This window comes from Pygocentrus nattereri, chromosome 2 (genome assembly GCF_015220715.1).
Source record: "Pygocentrus nattereri isolate fPygNat1 chromosome 2, fPygNat1.pri, whole genome shotgun sequence".
NCBI classification, from domain to species: domain Eukaryota; kingdom Metazoa; phylum Chordata; class Actinopteri; order Characiformes; family Serrasalmidae; genus Pygocentrus; species Pygocentrus nattereri.
Window position 1 is genome coordinate 54,366,868 of NC_051212.1, and position 20,016 is coordinate 54,386,883.

At 43.2% G+C, this 20,016-nt stretch overlaps 1 protein-coding gene across 1 annotated transcript in view; it reads right to left on the minus strand.

Annotated features, from left to right (window-relative positions):
- The window catches only part of cdc73 (cell division cycle 73, Paf1/RNA polymerase II complex component, homolog (S. cerevisiae)), a 44,399-nt gene that overhangs the window by 16,891 nt on the left and 7,492 nt on the right, over nt 1-20,016 (minus strand). The window contains exons 5-10 of the mRNA XM_037547283.1: nt 19,810-19,862; nt 19,556-19,644; nt 18,820-19,033; nt 13,336-13,434; nt 4,893-4,971; nt 3,463-3,527 (exon numbers count right to left, since the gene is read on the minus strand). Coding sequence (XP_037403180.1) covers nt 3,463-3,527; nt 4,893-4,971; nt 13,336-13,434; nt 18,820-19,033; nt 19,556-19,644; nt 19,810-19,862 — 599 coding nt within the window. The remainder of the gene's footprint in view (nt 1-3,462; nt 3,528-4,892; nt 4,972-13,335; nt 13,435-18,819; nt 19,034-19,555; nt 19,645-19,809; nt 19,863-20,016) is intronic.

Below are 20,016 nucleotides of genomic sequence, written 5' to 3' on the forward strand. Positions count from 1 at the left end.
TAAGACCCGCTCTTACAGTTGGACCGTGATTGGTTCCTCAGCACCTCACGGTTGTAAAAATACTACACTTTGAAATCAGATGAATCTTTTTTTAATCATCCTGTATATCAGATGGCTGATGTTATGGGCTGATACTAAAAAGCATTAGTGTTTTATTGGTATCAATGAAAGTACTGCTGAAAATTAATTCAGTCTTGTGGTCTCCCAGTGATCTTGGTTATAATAAGAATATGTAAAACACAAAGCTAAACTACAGCAAAAATCACATGATAATGCAGAAAACTAAACTGAGGTAATTACTGAAAAGCAAGAAATATCTGAGGTAGAAAATTCTACTTGCAAAGAATTCTGGGTAACTCCATGTCCAGCCTGTTTAAGACCATTAAATTAAAATCTAACAAATGTAAAACGATGGCCTATATTATCAGTTAAAAGCCTCTTAAATTCAGTACTGACATCTGCCACAAGACTTTTATATTGATCAGACCGGGACATTCTGCAGCGTAAATGAATCAGACCAATGGCCATGGATTTCAGAATTAAGAGTATCGCATCAGCCAATAAGCCTTTGGGGAAAAGACGTTACCCTTTTGCAGCACTGGTGGGCAGTGAGGTCTGCAGAAAGGGCTGTATTTACAGACTGCTGTTTTTAAAATAAAACGACTGTCATTCATATACAGTATATGTATATTGTGCATATATTTTCTTGCTGACCAATCTCCATCTTTTCACTTTATCCAAAAGCGTGCTGAATAAGCCCCACACATCAATGAAGAAGCACATTACACTGTTTCAATTCATGGATTAGTGGAATTTACGGGAAGCCGATTCATGGATTCCTAGTATTTGAACAATGTTAAAGAGGCAGCTGGTCTTAGAAAACTGTAGTGTTATTTACTAAGTGGTCTTTGGGATTTTCAAGTTTTGACCAATAAAAATATTAAACCAGGTCAGTCACGAAGAAAAACACTGGGTGAAACTTCTCAGCTTTCCTCATTTTGGACACGATCTGAAGTCTGGAAAATAGAACTATTTACAACTGCTCTCAATTACAAGCTGCTCACAATTAATCACAATTACTCATAAAATGGGCAGCCCTATCCACGGCACCCGGGGGGCAGTTGGGGGTTAGGTGTTCAAGGACACCTCAGTCATGCACTGTCGGCTCAGGGGATCAACCCGGAGACTTTCCGGTCACAGGGCCGGTTCCCTAACCTCCAGCCCATGACTGGCCTCATTACGTAAAGATGAAGAAAGAGAGTAGGATATTTTCATTGCATCTCCTGCTCTAGAACATGAGGAGAGAACTTATTTCAGCACTCCGGAGCCTGTACTGTAGGCGTTCACTGCTCCGGTGCATCAATGCACCGCAATGTTTGTTCTGCCAGAAGTGCATGATGGGCCCGGTTCTGCCAGAAGTGCATGATGGGTTCCATACTCAAACGTTCCGGTGGAGCATGGAGGAAAAGCTCCACACAATTTTAAATCTAGACATTATACACACACACACAATATTTCCAATAGTATTCGGTCGTCTGGCTTCACACACATATGAACTTCAGTGAGATCCCATTCTTAACCCATAGGGTTTAATATGATGTCGGCCCACCCTTTGCAGCTATAACAGCTTCAACTGGAAGGCTTTCTACAAGGCACATTTGTGAGGTCAGACACTGACGTTGGACGAGAAGGCCTGGCTCACAGTCTCCGCTCTAATTTTAGCTTTTTGTAGAATGTGTTTTCGCTGTAATTACGCTCACTAAAAGTAAAAGCGTAACCCGGGATGAGTGTGCGGTAGGGACAACGCCTCTTTTTTGTAAGGCTCAAGAAATTTGATTCAAATTTCTTCACAGCCAAACTGTCCAACTACTGATTTTTATCAGCTTTTACTTCTAACCTGAAACTCTCACTGTGCGGCCAAAACGAACACAAAACATACTTGCATATTTCCAGCTCTCGCTGTTAAAGTCACAACATAAGTAACATTATCTGCTATTTTATGGGCAGAACTACCATTTTAAAACCCTCCAATGGAAAACAAGCTGTTCATTAAAATGAGTCAGTGAAAATAAGTGGCTATTTTATTGCACAGTTACTGATTATTTGCTGAATTTAATATATTGGGTGAAAAATTAAACAATAATGAGGTCTGTGCAAAAGTTATGGCACATTTTGTATTTTATAAATCTGGCACAGACCACATTTTATGTTAGAACTGTGTTAATAATATGGAAAATTCAGCAAACAGTCATTTTAAGCAAGTAAATTTCATGTTTGGAGCGAAAGTCTGACGATTCCGATCTAGACTCGAGTTAAAATCGTGAGTGCCTCGAAGTGCTAGCTCTTTCAATGGCTATTCCTTTTACTACTTCTAATACATCGCTGACCAGCAGCAATGGTCACTACCCTGGTCCTGGAGTTCTACCTTCCTACATAGTCCAGGTCCAGTCACAATCTGCCACACCTGCTCCAGCTGATGAACTTCAGAGGTTCTTGCATATGCAGGTTGGAACTAAACTCGGCAAGAGGGCTGATGTCCAGGAGTGGGGGTGGTGACCGCTGTTTTCAGCTGTAAAAATCAAACACGTTCGAAAAATCTGGGAGGCATCATGTCACTCTTGAGTTGTAGTAGATGAGGGGAACGATGATTAGGCTGATTAGTTTACCCTCACCTGAGCCGGAAATTCGCTTTGGATTTCGAAATCTCGTCTGAGGAGGCAAATCGGGAGGTTATATCGTGCGGTGTAAACCTGACTTAAGGCAATCTTAACCTGCCTGCCTGCATCCCAGATCACCTGAAGCTTTTCGTACAGCACTACACCAGGACTTTATTTACCAAGCCGAACTGTGACCTCTCTCCAAGTCTCCTTCTTATGCTGTGTTCCAACAAGCTTGTCATGTCGCAGTTGCCTTTGGCTTTCTCACTGGCCCAAACCTTCACAAAGCTGCTGTAACAATCGAGTGTAAAATGTGTCTCATAAATAAAACTGAGCTATGAACTACACAAGAAACAAGCATGAAGTCTTGATTTGCTACAAGTGTGCAGCTGTTTATTCTCTGAATCTGAAGAATTCAGATTAAAATACATCATTGCTGTCCAAAAAACAAGCATCTCAAAAATAGCAACTTAAATGCAAAAATAAATACATTTTTTTATTGTATTCCAATTTTGCAGCATTTCGATTGGCCCATCCACCATGAAATTTTCACATAAAGTGCAGCTGATTTTCTCAAGTTACGTCAAAAATTTTTTTTTTTAAAAAATCAAGAAGTACAAAAAAATTAGATACCTGTTTTTTGGTATACAGCAATGATATGATTTACCTGTTTATTTAAGAGAAGTGATTGGTCACCCTAGAAATAATTAAAAACTGATACCATATTCTAAAGACCAGCCCAATTTCCTACAACTCCTACAATAGTGTGATGCAACATGGAAGCAAACGAGCCCCTGAATCTTACCGTCACAGACTTCAGAGTCATGCCGTGGTAGGTTCCCATTGTGTCGATTTTGAATCCCTCCGTCTCTGTGGATTCAAGAGTGGAACTAAATCAGCAGCAATTTTGTATCTTTCGGTCAGACTCAAAGGGAAAATGCATTCATTACAGCTGCGTTCACATTACAAGGCTCATTGCTGAAATGCGATTTTTAGCTCAGATCTGATCTCTGACTCGACAGTTCACCCTCGTTTAGGTCAGTGACTCAAATCCGTCATTAATGTGATGAACCGGCTCCTGAACTGACCCTCATGAGCTCCTCCTACTCAGTAACGTCACGTGACTGAATCACTGCATCATCAGCACAAACTAACGAGCAGAACGAGCTTCGCTGAGAAGATCATTAACTCTGATCAGCACTCAGCTTCGTTATTAGAGCCAGACGGAGGAGGAAAAGGTGAGATGAGCTGCTTTTCCACCGTTTACAGGCTTTGACGTCTGTTCGGCGCTGTTGCCGTGGTAACGCGGAATGATGGCGCAGCGGGAAAAAAAGCGTACGAATTCTGATCCGAGTATCACATTAAGGTCACATGGCCACGAATTGGATATGAATCCGATCTAGGACCACATGTGAAAGTGGCTCAGGTTGGATTTGAAAAGATCAGATTTGCGTCCACACGGCCCTGAAAACACCAGATCTGAACCACATTAGGGTAAAAAAAAAAAAAATCGGATTTGTGCCACTTCAGCCTGGTAATGTAAGCGCAGCCTATATTCTCAATTAAGAAACACATTTGCTGCATTTTGTTTTAATCTATTACACATGACTTTTTTAAAAAAAATTTACATTCACTTAAACAGTTAAAATTTACATATACACAACAAAGCTGTTCAGAGTGGTTTGGTGTGAAACGCTCTGTTCCACAGAAGCTCAGAGCTGTTCACAGTGGCGGTGATAGGAACCAGACGTCCCATAAAAGCTCACTCAGAGGACGTTATTACATTAATTTGTTATGAATATGCTGCCTGACGTCTGATACATTGCTGTTTCTACAGTGGACCACTTCACACCACTCTGACCGTCTCTGTTTACATCCTAGCAGCTAGACTTTCCCCAAATCAGTTGGCAAGATACTAATATTCAAATAAGAATAAATCTGCACAGCACATTTTGCTATACGCCGCAAACATGCTACCAAAAATAACAAATGCTCTTCTTATTCTTGAAGTTCTCCAATTTAAAGAAAATGTTGCCTTACTATGTTTAACTGCATGTTTATTTGAAAGAAAGAAAGAAAAAAAAACGAAGCAAAGAGCAGAAGTTCATGACATTTAAAAAAAGTTAAAAGTGATTAAAATCTACAATTTAACGTCTTTTTATTGTCATAGCCAGACTAATATAACCAACTGGGCTTCTCCACGCAGTGTGAGCAGTAATAAGGATTAGAACTTACCCTCTTTCCCTTTGAATCGCTCCTGATCGTATCTGTTGTAGGCAGCTGGGACCGGCTGTTTATTCCTAATTGAAGGGTCCTTGGGGGAAACAAAGCAGTTTGAGTTAGTGTGGTTCAGAAGCAGCCGGGCACATTTATAATGGGTCAGCAAAAGCAATCAAAAGACAAAACTACGCTGATCTTATACTGCCTGGCTCGAGTTGAGTGTAACAGTGCAGACCACTCTGAGTCATATAACATCAGATTCATCTTGAAGGTCAGAACATGTGGCACAACCTTCTGAACATCTATTCTTGACCTTCAACACAGCAACGCTTCAGAGAATCAACCTTAACGTTGATGGTTACGGGTTGAATGAGTAAAGACAACTCATACAGTGGCCAAGAACCTGGGACAGTCTGTCAGCATCTTAAGCTTTGGGTTCACTAGATAGACGACTTTACTTAACAGATCGTCAAAGGCTGGCCAATTTTTTTGGGTGACTGATACAGTGGTGTGAAAAAGTGTTTAAAGGAGAAAAAAATCCAAACCATCATGGCCCTGTGTGAAAAAGTGATTGCCCCCCTCGTTAAAACATACTATAACTGTGGTTTTTAACACCTGAATTCAATTTCTCTAGCCACACCCAGGCCTGATTATAGCCACACCCGTTCTCAATCAAGACATCACTTAAATAGGAGCTGCCTGACACAGTAAAGTCCACCAAAAGATCCTTAAAAGCTACACATCATGCCGAGATCCAAAGAAATTCAGGAACAATTGAAAAAGAAAGTAATTGAGATCTATCAGTCTGGAAAGGGTTATAAAGCCATTTCCAAAGCTTTGGGAATCCAGCGAACCACAGTGAGAGCCATTATCCACAAATGGCGAAGACATGGAACAGTGGTGAACCTTCCCAGGAGTGGCCGGCCGCCCAAAATTACCCCAAGAGCGCAGCGACGACTCATCCAAGAGGTCACAAAAGACCCCACAACAACGTCCAAAGAACTGCAGGCCTCACTTGCCTCAGTTAAGGTCAGTGTTCATGCCTCCACCATCAGAAAAAGACTGGGCAAAAATGGCCTGCATGGCAGAGTTCCAAGAAGAAAACCACTGCTGAGCAAAAAGAACATTAAAGTTCGTCTCAATTTTTCCAAAACACATCTTGATAATCCCCAACACTTTTGGGAAAACATTCTGTGGACCGATGAGACAAAAGTGGAACTCTTTGGAAGGTGTGTGTCCCATTACATCTGGCGTAAAAGGAACACTGCATTTCAGAAAAAGAACATTATACCAACAGTAAAATATGGTGGTGGTAGTGTGATGGTCTGGGGCTGTTTTGCTGCATCAGGACCTGGAAGACTTGCTGTGATGAATGGAACTATGAATTCTGCTGTCTACCAAAAGATCCTGAAGGAGAATGTCCGACCATCTGTTCGTGAACTCAAGCTGAAACGAACTTGGGTTCTGCAGCAGGACAATGATCCTAAACACACCAGCAAGTCCACCACTGAATGGCTGAAGAAAAACAAAATGAAGACTTTGGAGTAGCCTAGCCAAAGTCCTGACCTGAATCCTATTGAGATGTTGTGGTATGACCTTAAAAAGGCCGTTCATGCTCGAAAACCCTCTAATGTAACTGAATTAGAACAATTCTGCAAAGATGAGTGGGCCAAAATTCCTCCAGAACGCTGTAAAAGACTCATTGCAAGTTATCGCAAACGCTTGGTTGCAGTTGTTGCTGCTAAGGGTGGCCCAACCAGTTATTAGGTTTAGGGGGCAATCACTTTTTCACACAGGGCCATGATGGTTTGGATTTTTTTTCTCCTTTAATAATAAACACCTTCATTTACAAATTGCATTTTGTGTTTACTTGTGTTGTCCTTGACTATTGTTTAAATTGGTTTGATGTTCCGAAACACTTGTGTCACAGGTGTGATAAACATGCAAAAAAACAGGAAATGAAACACTTTTTCACACCACTGTATGTGATTGATCACATGACAAACTAAGATCACACACTACGACTTTTCAGATGTTGCTGAACTGAACTGAACTCACTGAACTCTCAGGTTACTAGGACACGCAAATAAACAAACATGTTGCGCGGCTGCTGTTTTCTCTGCTATTTGAGCCGACGCAGTAAAGAAGCAGCAGGTAAACATTCAATGGAGGTTCATGAAAGTCATGAAGTGCAACCCCAGCTTAAAGCCTTTTTCTGAGGACTCATTGTCTCTTGTAAACGAATATCTAACCAACTACTCCTTCAAGCAAATATCAAAATATTCACAACTACGTTATTCGTTATTAGGGGCACACAATAAATCACATTTTTATCATTATCACGATACGAGTTTCCATGACAAACGGTGTTAACAGCTGCAAAGACAAAACAGATGAGCTCATTCATGCAGCCCCAGCGAGACGTCCCATCACTGCAGGCACAAAGTGTCATGTGCTTCACTGTGCCAACTGAGTGGACGAGTAACTTAACCATTTGGCTAAACAGCCAATAACAAAACGCATGCATGCACAGCTCAAACTCCCCTTCATCCTGAATTTCAAGCCAGTAAAAACACAAACATAAATTTTGATCTCACAATCAGTTTCATGCTTTAATGGCTACGGTCACAAACTAATAATAACTGAATAATAATGACAATATTTGTGTGCATATGAAAAACGAACTATATACTGTTTTTATGGCCTTTACTGAATAGCTGTTGAGGTCATGCTAAAGGTTCTCAGCCCATCAGCGCACAAGAAATGTTCTAACACATGCAGCAGTATTTCTTGTCCTTTTATTTTCTTAGAAAAATAATGTTGAACGATGTTTTTGTAGTGTGGTGTTATATTTTACAGCCTTTACAGCCATTTTAATTACAATTTAGCGCTTCTTATACAGTCACTGTGATATCAGACTGCTTTATCAAACATCATTTTATTTCACTATCGCACAGCCGTACTTGTTAACTTGCACCACGAATACGAAGGAATACTAATACTGACTTACATCAGAACTATGCACATTTTTGTGCACTACAAGAAAAACAGTTAGCATTCCCTGAACAGCGAATAAATTAGTTTAAATCCGTATAAAGCTTGTTATGGTGATGCAGGTTTGTTGTGACCGCAGTTGGTACGGCTTTACAGATTTTACACCCAACGCTGTTCACCACGTTTAAACCAGACTAGAAGTTCAGGATACATTCACTTTTGTACCATTCTGTCCTCTCCCATCTAATTCCGCCACTCTGATGCCACGCAGGTTTGGCAATTCGATCTATTCGGTCATCGCAGTCCTCGGTATGTTTATTCTCAAAACGCTCATATCGTGATAAAAGTCTGATTTATTGTGCAGCCCTTGGCTGGTCCAGGTAAATACTTCCTGGCCTGTGGATTCTGCTTTAAACCACACCACTCTCTATTTTACTCACACCAATTGAACACAAGGGCTCAGCAGCACGCTCAATGGGCTAAAACCTCAGGCTGTCAACGGACTAAATAATCGACCCTCTCTCACACAATGGCGGAGTTCATTTCAAGCTTCATTTACTTGACAAATGGCACTAATACTCAGAGAAATTGATAGCGCTCCATATTAGTCCATCCAAAATTACGACAGGCCGGAGGGGAATGCCTCCTTCCTTTTAACTTCTTTCACAATAAAACTGTATCAAAAAAAAGTGTCAAAAAGGGAACTTCAGAGCGATGCTGAAGAAACTACTATTCGTGGTTTCTCTAAAGAACCTTTCGTTAGGGCTGAATGACTTGTCGATTCTAAATCTCAATTTGAAAGATTAGAATTTTCAAATGGCAATTTTAATGGTATCCCACACTACGCAGCATTGTTTTAAGCTTTAAGTTAAGGAAACTAAGCAGAGGTCGTGAGCTGCCAGTCTGGCACTTTACATTCAGCATTCAAGCCTCAAGTACAAATGGTTGTGCTGGTATTCTTAAGAAATAATAATAATAATAATAATAATAATAATAATAATAATAATAATAATAATAATAATAATAATTATACCTCTCCTTGGATCACCACCTTATCGTGGTGGAGGGGTTTGCGTGCTTGAATGATCCTAGGAGCTATGTTGTCTGGAGCAAAAGCTCCTGGTAGGGTCTCCCATGGCAAACTGGTCCTAGGTGACAGGTCAGACAAAGTGTGATCCATAATAACCCCTATGAAGACACAAAAGCAGGACTTGTGTACCCTGCCCGGAACAGGGTTACCGGGGCCCCACCCTGGAGCCAGGCCTGGGGGAGGGGCTCGCCAGCGAGCGTCTGGTGGCCGGGCATTTACTCATGGTGCCCGGCCGGGCCCAGCCCGAAGGAGTTACATGAGTCACCCACCAATGGGAGGGGCAGTAGTAGGGGTTCGGTGCATTGTGGATCGGGCAGTGTCCGAAGGCGTGGGCCTTGGCGTTCTGATCCTCGGTTGCTGAAACTGGCTTTTGGAACTTGGAACGTTACCTCACTGGCGGGGAAGGAGCCTGAGTTGGTGCGCGAGGTTGAGAGATACCGGCTAGATATAGTCGGGCTCACCTCAATACACAGCTTGGGCTCTGGGTCCAATCTCCTTGAGAGGGGCTGGACTTTATTCTTTTCTGGAGTTGCCCATGGTGAGAGGCGGCAGGCAGGTGTGGGCTTTCTCATAGCCCCTCGACTCGGTGCCTGTATGTTGGGGTTTTCTCCGGTGGACGAGAGGGTAGCTTCCCTACGCCTTCGGGTTGGGGAACGGGTCCTGACTGTTGTCTGTGCTTATGCACCGAACAGCAGTTCAGAGTACCCAGCCTTCTTAGAGTCCTTGGGAAGGGTGCTTGAAAGTGCTCCTCCTGGAGACTCTATTGTCCTACTGGGGGACTTCAACGCTCACGTGGGCAATGACAGTGAGACCTGGAGGGGTGTGATTGGGAGCAATGGCCTCTCTGATCTGAACCCGAGTGGTGTTCAGTTTTTGGACTTCTGCGCAAACCACAGTTTGTCCATCACGAACACCATGTTTGAACACAAGGATGTCCATAAGTGCACATGGCACCAGGACACCCTAGGCCGCAGTTCAATGATTGACTTTGTAGTCGTGTCATCGGACTTGCGGCCATGTGTTTTGGACACGGGTAGAGAGAGGAGCTGAGCTGTCAACTGATCACCACCTGGTGGTGAGTTGGATCAGGTGGTGGGGGAAGATGCCGGTCAGACCAGGCAAGCCCGAACGTATAGTGAGGGTTTGCTGGGAACGTCTAGCAGAAGAACCTGTCAGATTGATCTTCAACTCATACCTCCGTCAGAACTTTGACCAGATATCGGGGGAGGTGGGGGACATTGACTCAGAATGGGCCATGTTCCGTTCCTCCATTGCGGAAGCAGCTGACTGTAGCTGTGGCCGTAAGGTAGTTGGTGCCTGTCGGGGCGGTAATCCTCAAACCCGGTGGTGGACACCCCAGGTGAGAGATGCCGTCAAGCTGAAGAAGGAGTCCTACCGGGCATGGTTGGCCTGTGGGACACCAGAGGCAGCTGGCAGGTATCGACAGGCCAAGCGATCTGCGGCTTCAGTTGTCGCCAAGGCAAAAACCCGTGTATGGGAGGAGTTTGGTGAGGCCTTGGAAAGTGACTAAGTCGGCTCCGAAAAGATTCTGGCAAACCGTCAGGCGACTCAGAAGGGGAAAGCAGTGTGCCACTAGCACTGTATATAGTGGAGATGGTGTGCTGCTGACTTCGACTGAAGACGTCATTGGGCGGTGGAAGGAATACTTTGAGGACCTTCTCAATCCCACCGACACGTTCTCCAGTGAGGAGGCTGAGTCTGGGGACATGGGAATAGGCTTGTCCATTACTGAGGCCGAAGTCGCTAAGGTAGTTAAGAAGCTCCTTGGTGGCAAGGCTCCAGGGGTGGATGAGATCCGCCCTGAGTTCCTCAAGGCTCTGGATGTTGTGGGGCTGTCATGGCTGACACGCCTTTTCAACATTGCGTGGACATCGGGGGCGGTGCCACTGGATTGGCAGACTGGGGTGGTGGTGCCTCTTTTTAAAAAAGGGGACCGGAGGGTGTGTTCCAACTACAGGGGAATCACACTCCTCAGCCTCCCTGGCAAGGTCTATGCAGGGGTACTGGAGAAGAGAGTCCGGCTTATAGTCGAACCTCGGATCCAGGAGGAACAGTGCGGGTTCCGCCCTGGTCGTGGAACACTGGACCAACTCTTCACCCTCTCCAGGATTCTGGAGGGCTCATGGGAGTTTGCCCAACCAGTCCACATGTGTTTTGTGGATCTGGAGAAGGCATTCGACTGTGTTCCCTGGGGTATTCTGTGGGAGGTGCTTCGGGAGTACGGGGTACATGGCTCTTTGCTACGAGCCATTCAGGCCCTGTACAAACAAAGCTGGAGTTTGGTTCGCATAGCCGGCAGTAAGTCAGACTCGTTCCCAGTGAGAGTTGGACTCCGTCAGGGCTGCCCTTTGTCACCGATTCTATTCATAATTTTTATGGATAGAATTTCTAGGCGCAGTCAAGGGATGGAGGGTGTCCGGTTTGGTGACCTCAGGGTCACATCGCTGCTGTTTGCAGATGATGTGGTCCTATTGGGGACATCAGGCCGCGAACTTCAGCTTTCGCTGGATCTGTTTGCAGCCGAGTGTGAAGCGGCTGGGATGAGAATCAGTACCTCTAAATCCAAGACCATGGTTCTCAGGCGGAAAAGGGTGGAGAGCCCTCTCTGGGTCGGGGATAGGCTCTTGCCTCAAGTGGAGGAGTTCAAGTATCTCGGGGTCTTGTTCACGAGTGATGGTACAAGGGAGCGGGAGATTGACAGGCGGATTGGTGCTGGGTCAGCAGTGATGCGGGCTCTTTACCGGTCTGTTGTGGTAAAGAAAGAGCTGAGCCATAAGGCAAGGCTCTCGATTTACTGGTCGATCTACGTTCCCACCCTCACCTATGGTCATGAGCTTTGGGTAATGACCGAAAGAACGAGATCGCGAATACAAGCGGCCGAAATGAGTTTCCTCCGCAGGGTGTCTGGACTCTCCCTTAGAGATAGGGTGAGAAGTTCAGTCATCCGGGAGGGACTCGGAGTAGAGCCGCTGCTTCTTCACGTCGAGAGGAGCCAGCTGAGGTGGTTCGGGCATCTGGTTAGGATGCCTCCTGGACGCCTCCCTCGGGAGGTGTCACAGGCGAGTCCACCTGGGAGGAGACCCCGGGGAAGACCCAGGACACGCTGGCACGACTATATCGCCCAGCTGGCCTGGGAGCGCCTCGGAATCCCCCTTGGAGAGCTGGTGGAAGTGGCTGGGGAAAGGGAGGTCTGGGCTTCATTGCTTAGGATGCTGCCCCCGCGACCCGAACCCCGGAGAAGCGGAAGATAATGGATGGATGGATGGATAATAATAATAATAATAATAATAAATTCCCTGACAGGAAAATAGCAATATTGGTTTTAAAAATATATATAATAATAATAATAATAATAATAATAATAATAATAATAATAATATAATAATAGTTTTATATTATTTATATATATATATATATATATATATATATATATATATATATATATATATATATATATATATATATATATATATATATTTTTTTTTTTTTTCCCCCAAATTGCTCAGCCTTACTTTCAGTGGGAGGTTCCTTAAAGAACTATTCCTGTAAATGTGATGCGTGAGTGTGAAGAACAATCTACAGCTCCACCAGCTAGTCAACTTCTTCAGAAGGCCTCGATTGGCTGAATCAGAAGCTTTAGATTGGACTCTGGCTGGAAACAGGGCTGAGCGATTTGGGGATTTACTTAATATTGTGACTGATTTAAATTGTGATTATTTTATATAGTTTAAGGTTCAGGCCTGTAATTTTGGCCAAGAAGACCAGAATATCCACCTTTTCTTGCTTGAGCCTTGACCGCTGAATGTCGTACGCCAGACTTCCAGTAAGCTGTAGTTGTGATAGGTCAACCAGACCTCCATCTCATCAAAAGGCAGCTGATAAGCTGAGTTATGAAGTTATATTTCCTCTCTTAAAACTTAGTGATAATGTATACTATAGTTTTAAAAAAAATTGCAGCTCTTATGTTTTAAAAATGGCAATTTCAATAAAAATGCAATTCGTCCTTTAGCCACTGCTGGAACCAAACTCAGCAGAAGATAAGCAGATCTCCAGGATGATGGCTGGTGACCACTGCCATAGATAGAACCACTTTTGGTACTGTAAAAGGATCCTTAATGGATGGTTCTTCAAACATGGTCAATGAGCTGTAAGAGTGCAATGAACCCTTTTAAAGTTTCAAGAAGCACCACGTAAAACGTAAAAGCCTCATTAAATAATTTAGGAACTGCGCATCAAAATCAAGCGCCACCTTTGTTAAGGGGAGGAACTGTAAGGCAAAAACCATCTAGGAACCTTTATTATAGAGCAAGCAGCAGAGCGAGATGAACTCAAGAGTAGTTCAAGAGTGGTTACCGTCTGAGTTGGATTCTGTGCTGGTCTCTGTTCTGGGGCACGGCCCTCTTCTCTGGCCTTTACCGACTGCAGGATGGCAAAGATGTTTTTGGAGAAGTTCTGCAAGATCAAAACAATACTTTCTTAATCAGGGGTTAATCATAACTTACAACAAACTTCAATGCTTTTTAGGACCTTTAGTTCTGCAAAAGTAATGAATTTCCACCATACAACAGTGCGCACACACACACACACACACAATGTATTAATAGCTATTTAATATATAACATTTGCTTACACCGTTAGAAATGAAGATTCTGTGCAGGAACATTTTTAATTCTTCAAGGTACAAACAGTGCAGATGTTCCCTCAAAGGTTCTACAGTGGGTTTAAGGTCTGATTGTGGAGCTTAAATCAGGTTCTCCAGGTGAAAAGTTGGTATTTGTTCCTTTTCATAACCGAATGTTTTAAAACAGAGCAGTAGAGTAAAAGCCTGGAGGCGAGGCGGGGTGTGTGGAGTCAGTCCAGCTTAGAACAGATCATTTCAGTGGGTTATGGTTCAGTTATGTTCCCTGACTAAAGGTGCTGAGATGGAGCCTTGAGGGTTCCACCCAGTGACAGGAGGAGCACTGACCGCGTGACAGTTTAGTACCGTTATTTCTGAGAGTGCAGGGATTTGGTTTGAAGGCGTGGTTCCTGTAAATGATTCAAAACCAGTGGCAAGTCACCCGCAACAAGCAGCAGAAGACAGACTAGCTGGAACAGCCGCACGCTCACATTTTACATACCGGTGTTCAGGCAAAAGGCACTGCAACAGTAGATATTACCAGTTTTATTCTCTCCATCTTAAAGCAGCTTTGAACTGTAGACATTTAAACCACTTTGTTCCCTTTTAAAAACATTCCTCGAATGCAGCAGGTCGTGGATACTGTCCATGTGCACAAAACAAACAGGATGGGTTCATTTTACCCGAATCATTAAATGCGCCTGGATGTTTCTAAATTTACTGCTGTTAATATTACAGATAAGACATTTTCAGACATTTTACGACTTAGACAATATTTGTTGTTGTCGGGATAAATACGGTCCAATGTGTCACAGTATGCTTTTCTGAGCATATCGTTAGTATTAAACACATACTATAAATAATAATAATAATAACAATAATAATATCATTGCTTACATTATATATACTATGACTATATCAGTACACATAAGCATAACAGCAGACCTGTGTGATGTACAGGGTCTTTTTTTGTCAGTAATTTGTAGGTAGTTTGACCGGAGGAGGACGGGTCCCACCCTGATGAGCCTGGTTCGTCCCAAGGTTTCTTCCTCAGCTCTGAGGGAGGTTCTCCTTGCCACCAACGCCCCCTGGCTTATTGTTAAAACATCTTTAAGTATCATGATATTACACTGTTGCATCATCACTGACCTTCAAGACTTTTTAAGAACTTCTCTGGGACAAAACAAGGACTCGTGAACATGTATGTAACTCTGGGCTGTAATCCATCCATTTGGGGCAGTCATGGAAAAAGGTTAGGGAACCAGCCTCGTGACCGGAAGGTCGCCGGTTCGATCCCCAGAGCCAACAGCACATGACTGAGGTGTCCTTGAGCAAGACGGGCGCTGCGGATTGGGCTGCCCACCGCTCACTGTGCTCACTGCCCCCTAGTGTGTGTGTGTGCTCACTAGTGTGTATGTGGTGTTTCACTGCACTGATGGGTTAAATGCTGAGGTGAAATTTCCCCGTTGTGGGACTAATAAGGGTCAATTAATCTTAATCTAATCCTAATCCGCAGACGGTCAGTTTAACGAGCTCTTCTGCTTCAACATCTTCGAGAAAGGCCAGCTAGAAAAACGCAGGACTTGAATCTAACACCATTACGAGTTACGCAATCTGAGCAGCCTTCGGGTTAAAGGTATTCTTGCAGTGAAATAGTGGGAACATTTTGTTTTAACAACCCCTTAACTTTGAAGTATTAACCAGGTAAGTGTGAGGAACAAACTCCAAAATCACTAGATGATTATTTTTACGCTTAATTTTAAACGTTAACAGCATACAACACATTGTTACTAACTACATTACACTGAAATGGTCAACAGGTTCTAGACACTAACTGGACACGTGTGTAGTACAAACCAGGCAGTCATATGAAGAATACAGTACAAAACGTCTTATGTACGTGTTTATTATCTATGACATAAACCCCATCTGGTCTATAAAGGAAAGCAGTGATTGTTGCTGCAGTTCTTTTGCATTTTCAGTGTTTACTCAACCTTTTCTAGATCAGTGAACCGGTGCAGCCACACTTCTGCTGCAGTGTAGAAATGCACTGCTCTGTAATGTTTAGTGTTGTATGTCATTATATTCAGTACTGTGTGTTTCTGTACTGTGACTGTATTTAGTACGTTCTTCTGTCTATTCTTGTTTATCCCTACACGGTCTCGTCTTCCTCACCCGTCACTTGTCACGTACAGGCTGAGCCTAATCTTGGCATCAGTCCTGCTATAAAACCGCATCAGCCCAGTCTTACGGGCTGGCTGGGCGTCTGGAACCTGTGCGCAAACAAATAAACTTCGCTCACTCCACACATACGACCGGTCCGCTGGTTATGTTGGGGTTTGGATTCTTCACCTCAGTTTTTTTAAACATCGCTTTTACGCATCAAAACGTCCAGGAATGAGGCGACACAACACCCTGATAGAAAGCTTGAAGTTTCAGGATTTGACTCCTGGAAACCATTTCACGACCCGTTACCCACAGCAGTGACGATCGTCTTATTCGCAACATAAGCACTGAATGAGCGAACGCAAGCAAATCTGTCCTCACCTTCAAATCCTCGCCGCAATCCAAAACATGTGATCCGGCAGCACGGCAGCGGTCATAGACCAGTTTAGAGATCTATGAGTCACAGTCATTCCAGACTCTGTCAGTCATTCATACAGTTATTCTAACAGTCGGGGGAAAACCTGAGTGTTCCCCTTCAAATGAGGCTCCAGATCATGACTGACGCTCCCAAGTATAGAACAGCGCTGCTCCTACTTTGGCTGAATCACGGTCATTTGGGCGCCAGTACACGCCACGTAACTTACTCAGTGCTTGAAGTTTCTGATTTACTTTCCAGCTTAAATGTGTGGCATCACAGCGTCAATCACCGTATATTTTTATTTCCTACCTGGTTACTTTAATAATTCCGAGTCAGTTTACTATCCTTTGTCATTTTAATTGCTACAACCTGTTAGTCATACCATTATAATTTATTTGACTGGAAGACATGCTCTTAGTAACTTAGACTGTTATTCTAATGCCGGCCTCACGCCAAACGACTTTTCAAACGATTCCACCGTGCGACAAATTTCCAATATCGGAATAAGATCATAAGAGTCTTGTTAGAGTCGCGTCGCGCTCAGGTCGTCTCGATCGTTTAGTGTAAGGTGGTCAAGACAAAATCAACTGTGTTTAATATTATTGTAAGTTTGAAGTCTTGGCTCACACAAATAGTGACGAGCCAGGCTTTTAAAGAGAAAGAGCGCAAGAGAGAGCGAGCCCTAGATAGAGTGCTGGAGCGCGAGACAGAGAGATGCGAGAGCGCGAGACAGAGAGATGCGAGAGCGCGAAACAGAGAGATGCGAGAGCGCGAGCCAGAGAGATGCGAGAGAGTTTAAGAAGGGCGTTATTGAAGAATCACTGATGTTTTTCCTTTTTTTTTTTTGCTTTCTGTTACACGGCTTGTTTTTTTAAGGTTTCGTTCATTCGCTGAATCTCTGCATGTTGTGTTGACGTGTAAATCTTTATATCAACTTTAAAAAGTAGCGGCACCTTTTACAGGTTAATTTAAGAGACTGTGGGTGACGATCTGCCAGAGTATACCGTTCTACAGCGAACTGGGCTGAGCCTCAGATCTTTACACACCTAGCCAGCGTATCTTCCCATTTGCACCACTACAGAGTGGAAGGAAAAGTGGAAAAGTACCTGCTTGTAAATTCCCACCAGGTGCACGATGGGGAATAATCTCAAATCTAGCTGCAGTCTAGTAAATAGCGACACTGCAAGATTCCTAGTCTTTGCAAAATCAGTCTGTGACTAAAACGGCGACACCGTCTTTAGATGTGAGACTTCAGTCTTTCAAAAGTCTATTAACTAGACTTGGTCATTAGCAGTATTTTGCTAAAACAACTACACAATTTCTAGAACTTACCGGCATTTAATTATCTGAAAAACTGAAACCGTCTTGAAATTTACCATCATGTTAAATAATTATCTAGTACTTTGAAAGGCCTTTTCCTGGTTTATACATAAAACTTACAGAACTATAAAGGAAAGAGTTAGTAACTAACATTATATCAACCAATATGACCTGCTTTACTGTAATTCAATTCAGTGAGCTGCTTTTATCATGTCTGTGAACTGATGCAGTGAAAGCGAATGTAAGTGAAGAAGAAACGAGCGAACGTTTAAAAGGATCTAAAAGGAGAGAACTTGGTTTGTACCAAGTCAATACAGTGCTGCCACCTGGAGGACAGATACTGGAATTGCAGAGCAGGTTGTGCTACGCAGATACACTGAGCAGCAGTTCTGCTCACCGTCTGTTCACATGTAAAGATTTTTGCCAATCCGATTGAATTCAATCCGATTACAGATTCACACTGAGGTGTTTATTCTCACTCTACTCAACAATCTGATGTAAAATCTTCGTTTATATGCTCACTACGAGTAATCCGATGGTGTAGGTGTTACCTTGACAGTGAGCATCACGTCCAGTCAGAGTGAGATGAGCAGCAGTGAGCAGTGATTGTGTTTTTAACTGCTTTAAAATGACGTCAGACTCAGGAAAGCGTCCCTCACACGTCCTTATTAAAGAAGGCCGAGAGGAAGACGTCGTGCTCTGAGACACATAAGCTGGACGTCCGTCCCGTCGCCGTCTTTTAAAGATCACAGCATGAACTTCGTCTCCTCTGCAGACCAGTTTCTGCTCCGCCGTGTTGAACGGTATAAACTCTCACTGTGACGCGACGCACAAGCAGAACGGACTTAAACTTTCCGATAGGGAATGTAATCGGATACAGGTGTTTACACGGATATTATTCTTCTATTTAACGGAATATTTACAGATTACAAATGGCCTCAATCGGATTAGACTATTCCGATTGAGGCGTTTACATGGACGTATTTTATTCCGATTGAGCTATTAGTCGGATTATTAACGGATTATTAGGCTGCATGTAAACGTGGCTACTGATACAGGATCAGTCATAGTAGGAAATAAATCCACCGTTCAATCAATCCCATTGTTGTGCTCATCACTGGTTGGTTTATGGCGACAGGAGCACTGTTAGCTGGATTATTCTGGTAAATAAGATGAATCTAAATGATTTCTCTTCTCTTTTTTGAAAAAACAAAACATTTGACGTCTTTTATAAAAGACCCTATGAGACGTTTCTACAGAAGACGTCGTGCCTCACCTCGATGCTCAAAACTGAGTTGTGTCTGGTTTCTCTCACCTTCCCACTGCTCTGTAGAATAGTGGTCCTCGTCCTCCACACCCGCTCTCTGCTGACGATATCTCTCGTCACGTCCACTTCGGCGTCCACAAAGCTCCTCTGCTTCAGGGTGATGTCATCATCCAGGTCTGTCTTGATGGTGGAACGCTTTTTGGCCATAATTTTGGCTTTGATGGCAGCGATCTTCTCCACAGACATGGCCTCTGAGAGCGACCTGGGGACAAGAGGGACTGTGAGGAATTATAAAGCAACTGGAAGCCGGAGGGAAAGCTGGAGTTTACCAGTCCATCGGGCATTTGACCCAGAGAATTACTGCTTAGCCTGATCACAGACTGCCTGTACAAAAGCCTGGTCCACTTAATTTAGTAAAACATGCGGAACTGGTGGTAAGATTATTTCGGCCTCCAGTCAAGTTTGACCCTAGAGGTCTATAGTTAATCAGGAAGGTCCGCTTCTCATTTTTATTATCATCATCTTTAATATTGCGTTGACACTAAATTTGAACATTTCCAGTTGTTTTCTATTTTTGACCATTTGCGACTGAAAACTTTCACTGCATTTCTAGTTAAACATGTTAATAGTTAAATAATTAAATATCCTAAAGTCCTAAAAGTGTTCCTAAACTGCATCACTGATAGATTTTTTCCCCCTCACTTGTTTTCATTATTTCATTTCATAACAGTTAGTAACATCATTATCTGGTCAAAATACCATTATTAAATCGGTCTAATCGTACCGGATCTGGTCCGTCTGCACGATTCCTTCCTTATGGCCTTCCAGACGGGCAGCCAGACGCTCCTTATCCAGACGCACTCGTTCTTCATCCTTACACACAAAGGCAATTTAAATTCTTAATTCAGGACCACGTTTTAAAATACAGAATGAAAAGTGGCCAAATATTTGTGAAATGCATCAGTCACGGCAACAGTTGTGCAAACTGGACAAGAACAGGAAAAGCCTTCTAGAGGCACTTTCCGTAAATATTTTTACCTCAATCCGTGGCTTTTTCGCTTCTGAGGCGACTTCATCAGCAGCCCTTTTGACTAAGATAAAAGAAACCTCAATAATGTCACATTTTCATATTCACACTGTCAGTTTTTGATAGTTACACACAGTAAGCATCTTTATTTTGTCCATTTTTTGCATCTTAAAATAAGGAGTGTGCTAAAAAAAAAAAAATGCTATAATGTAAAATAA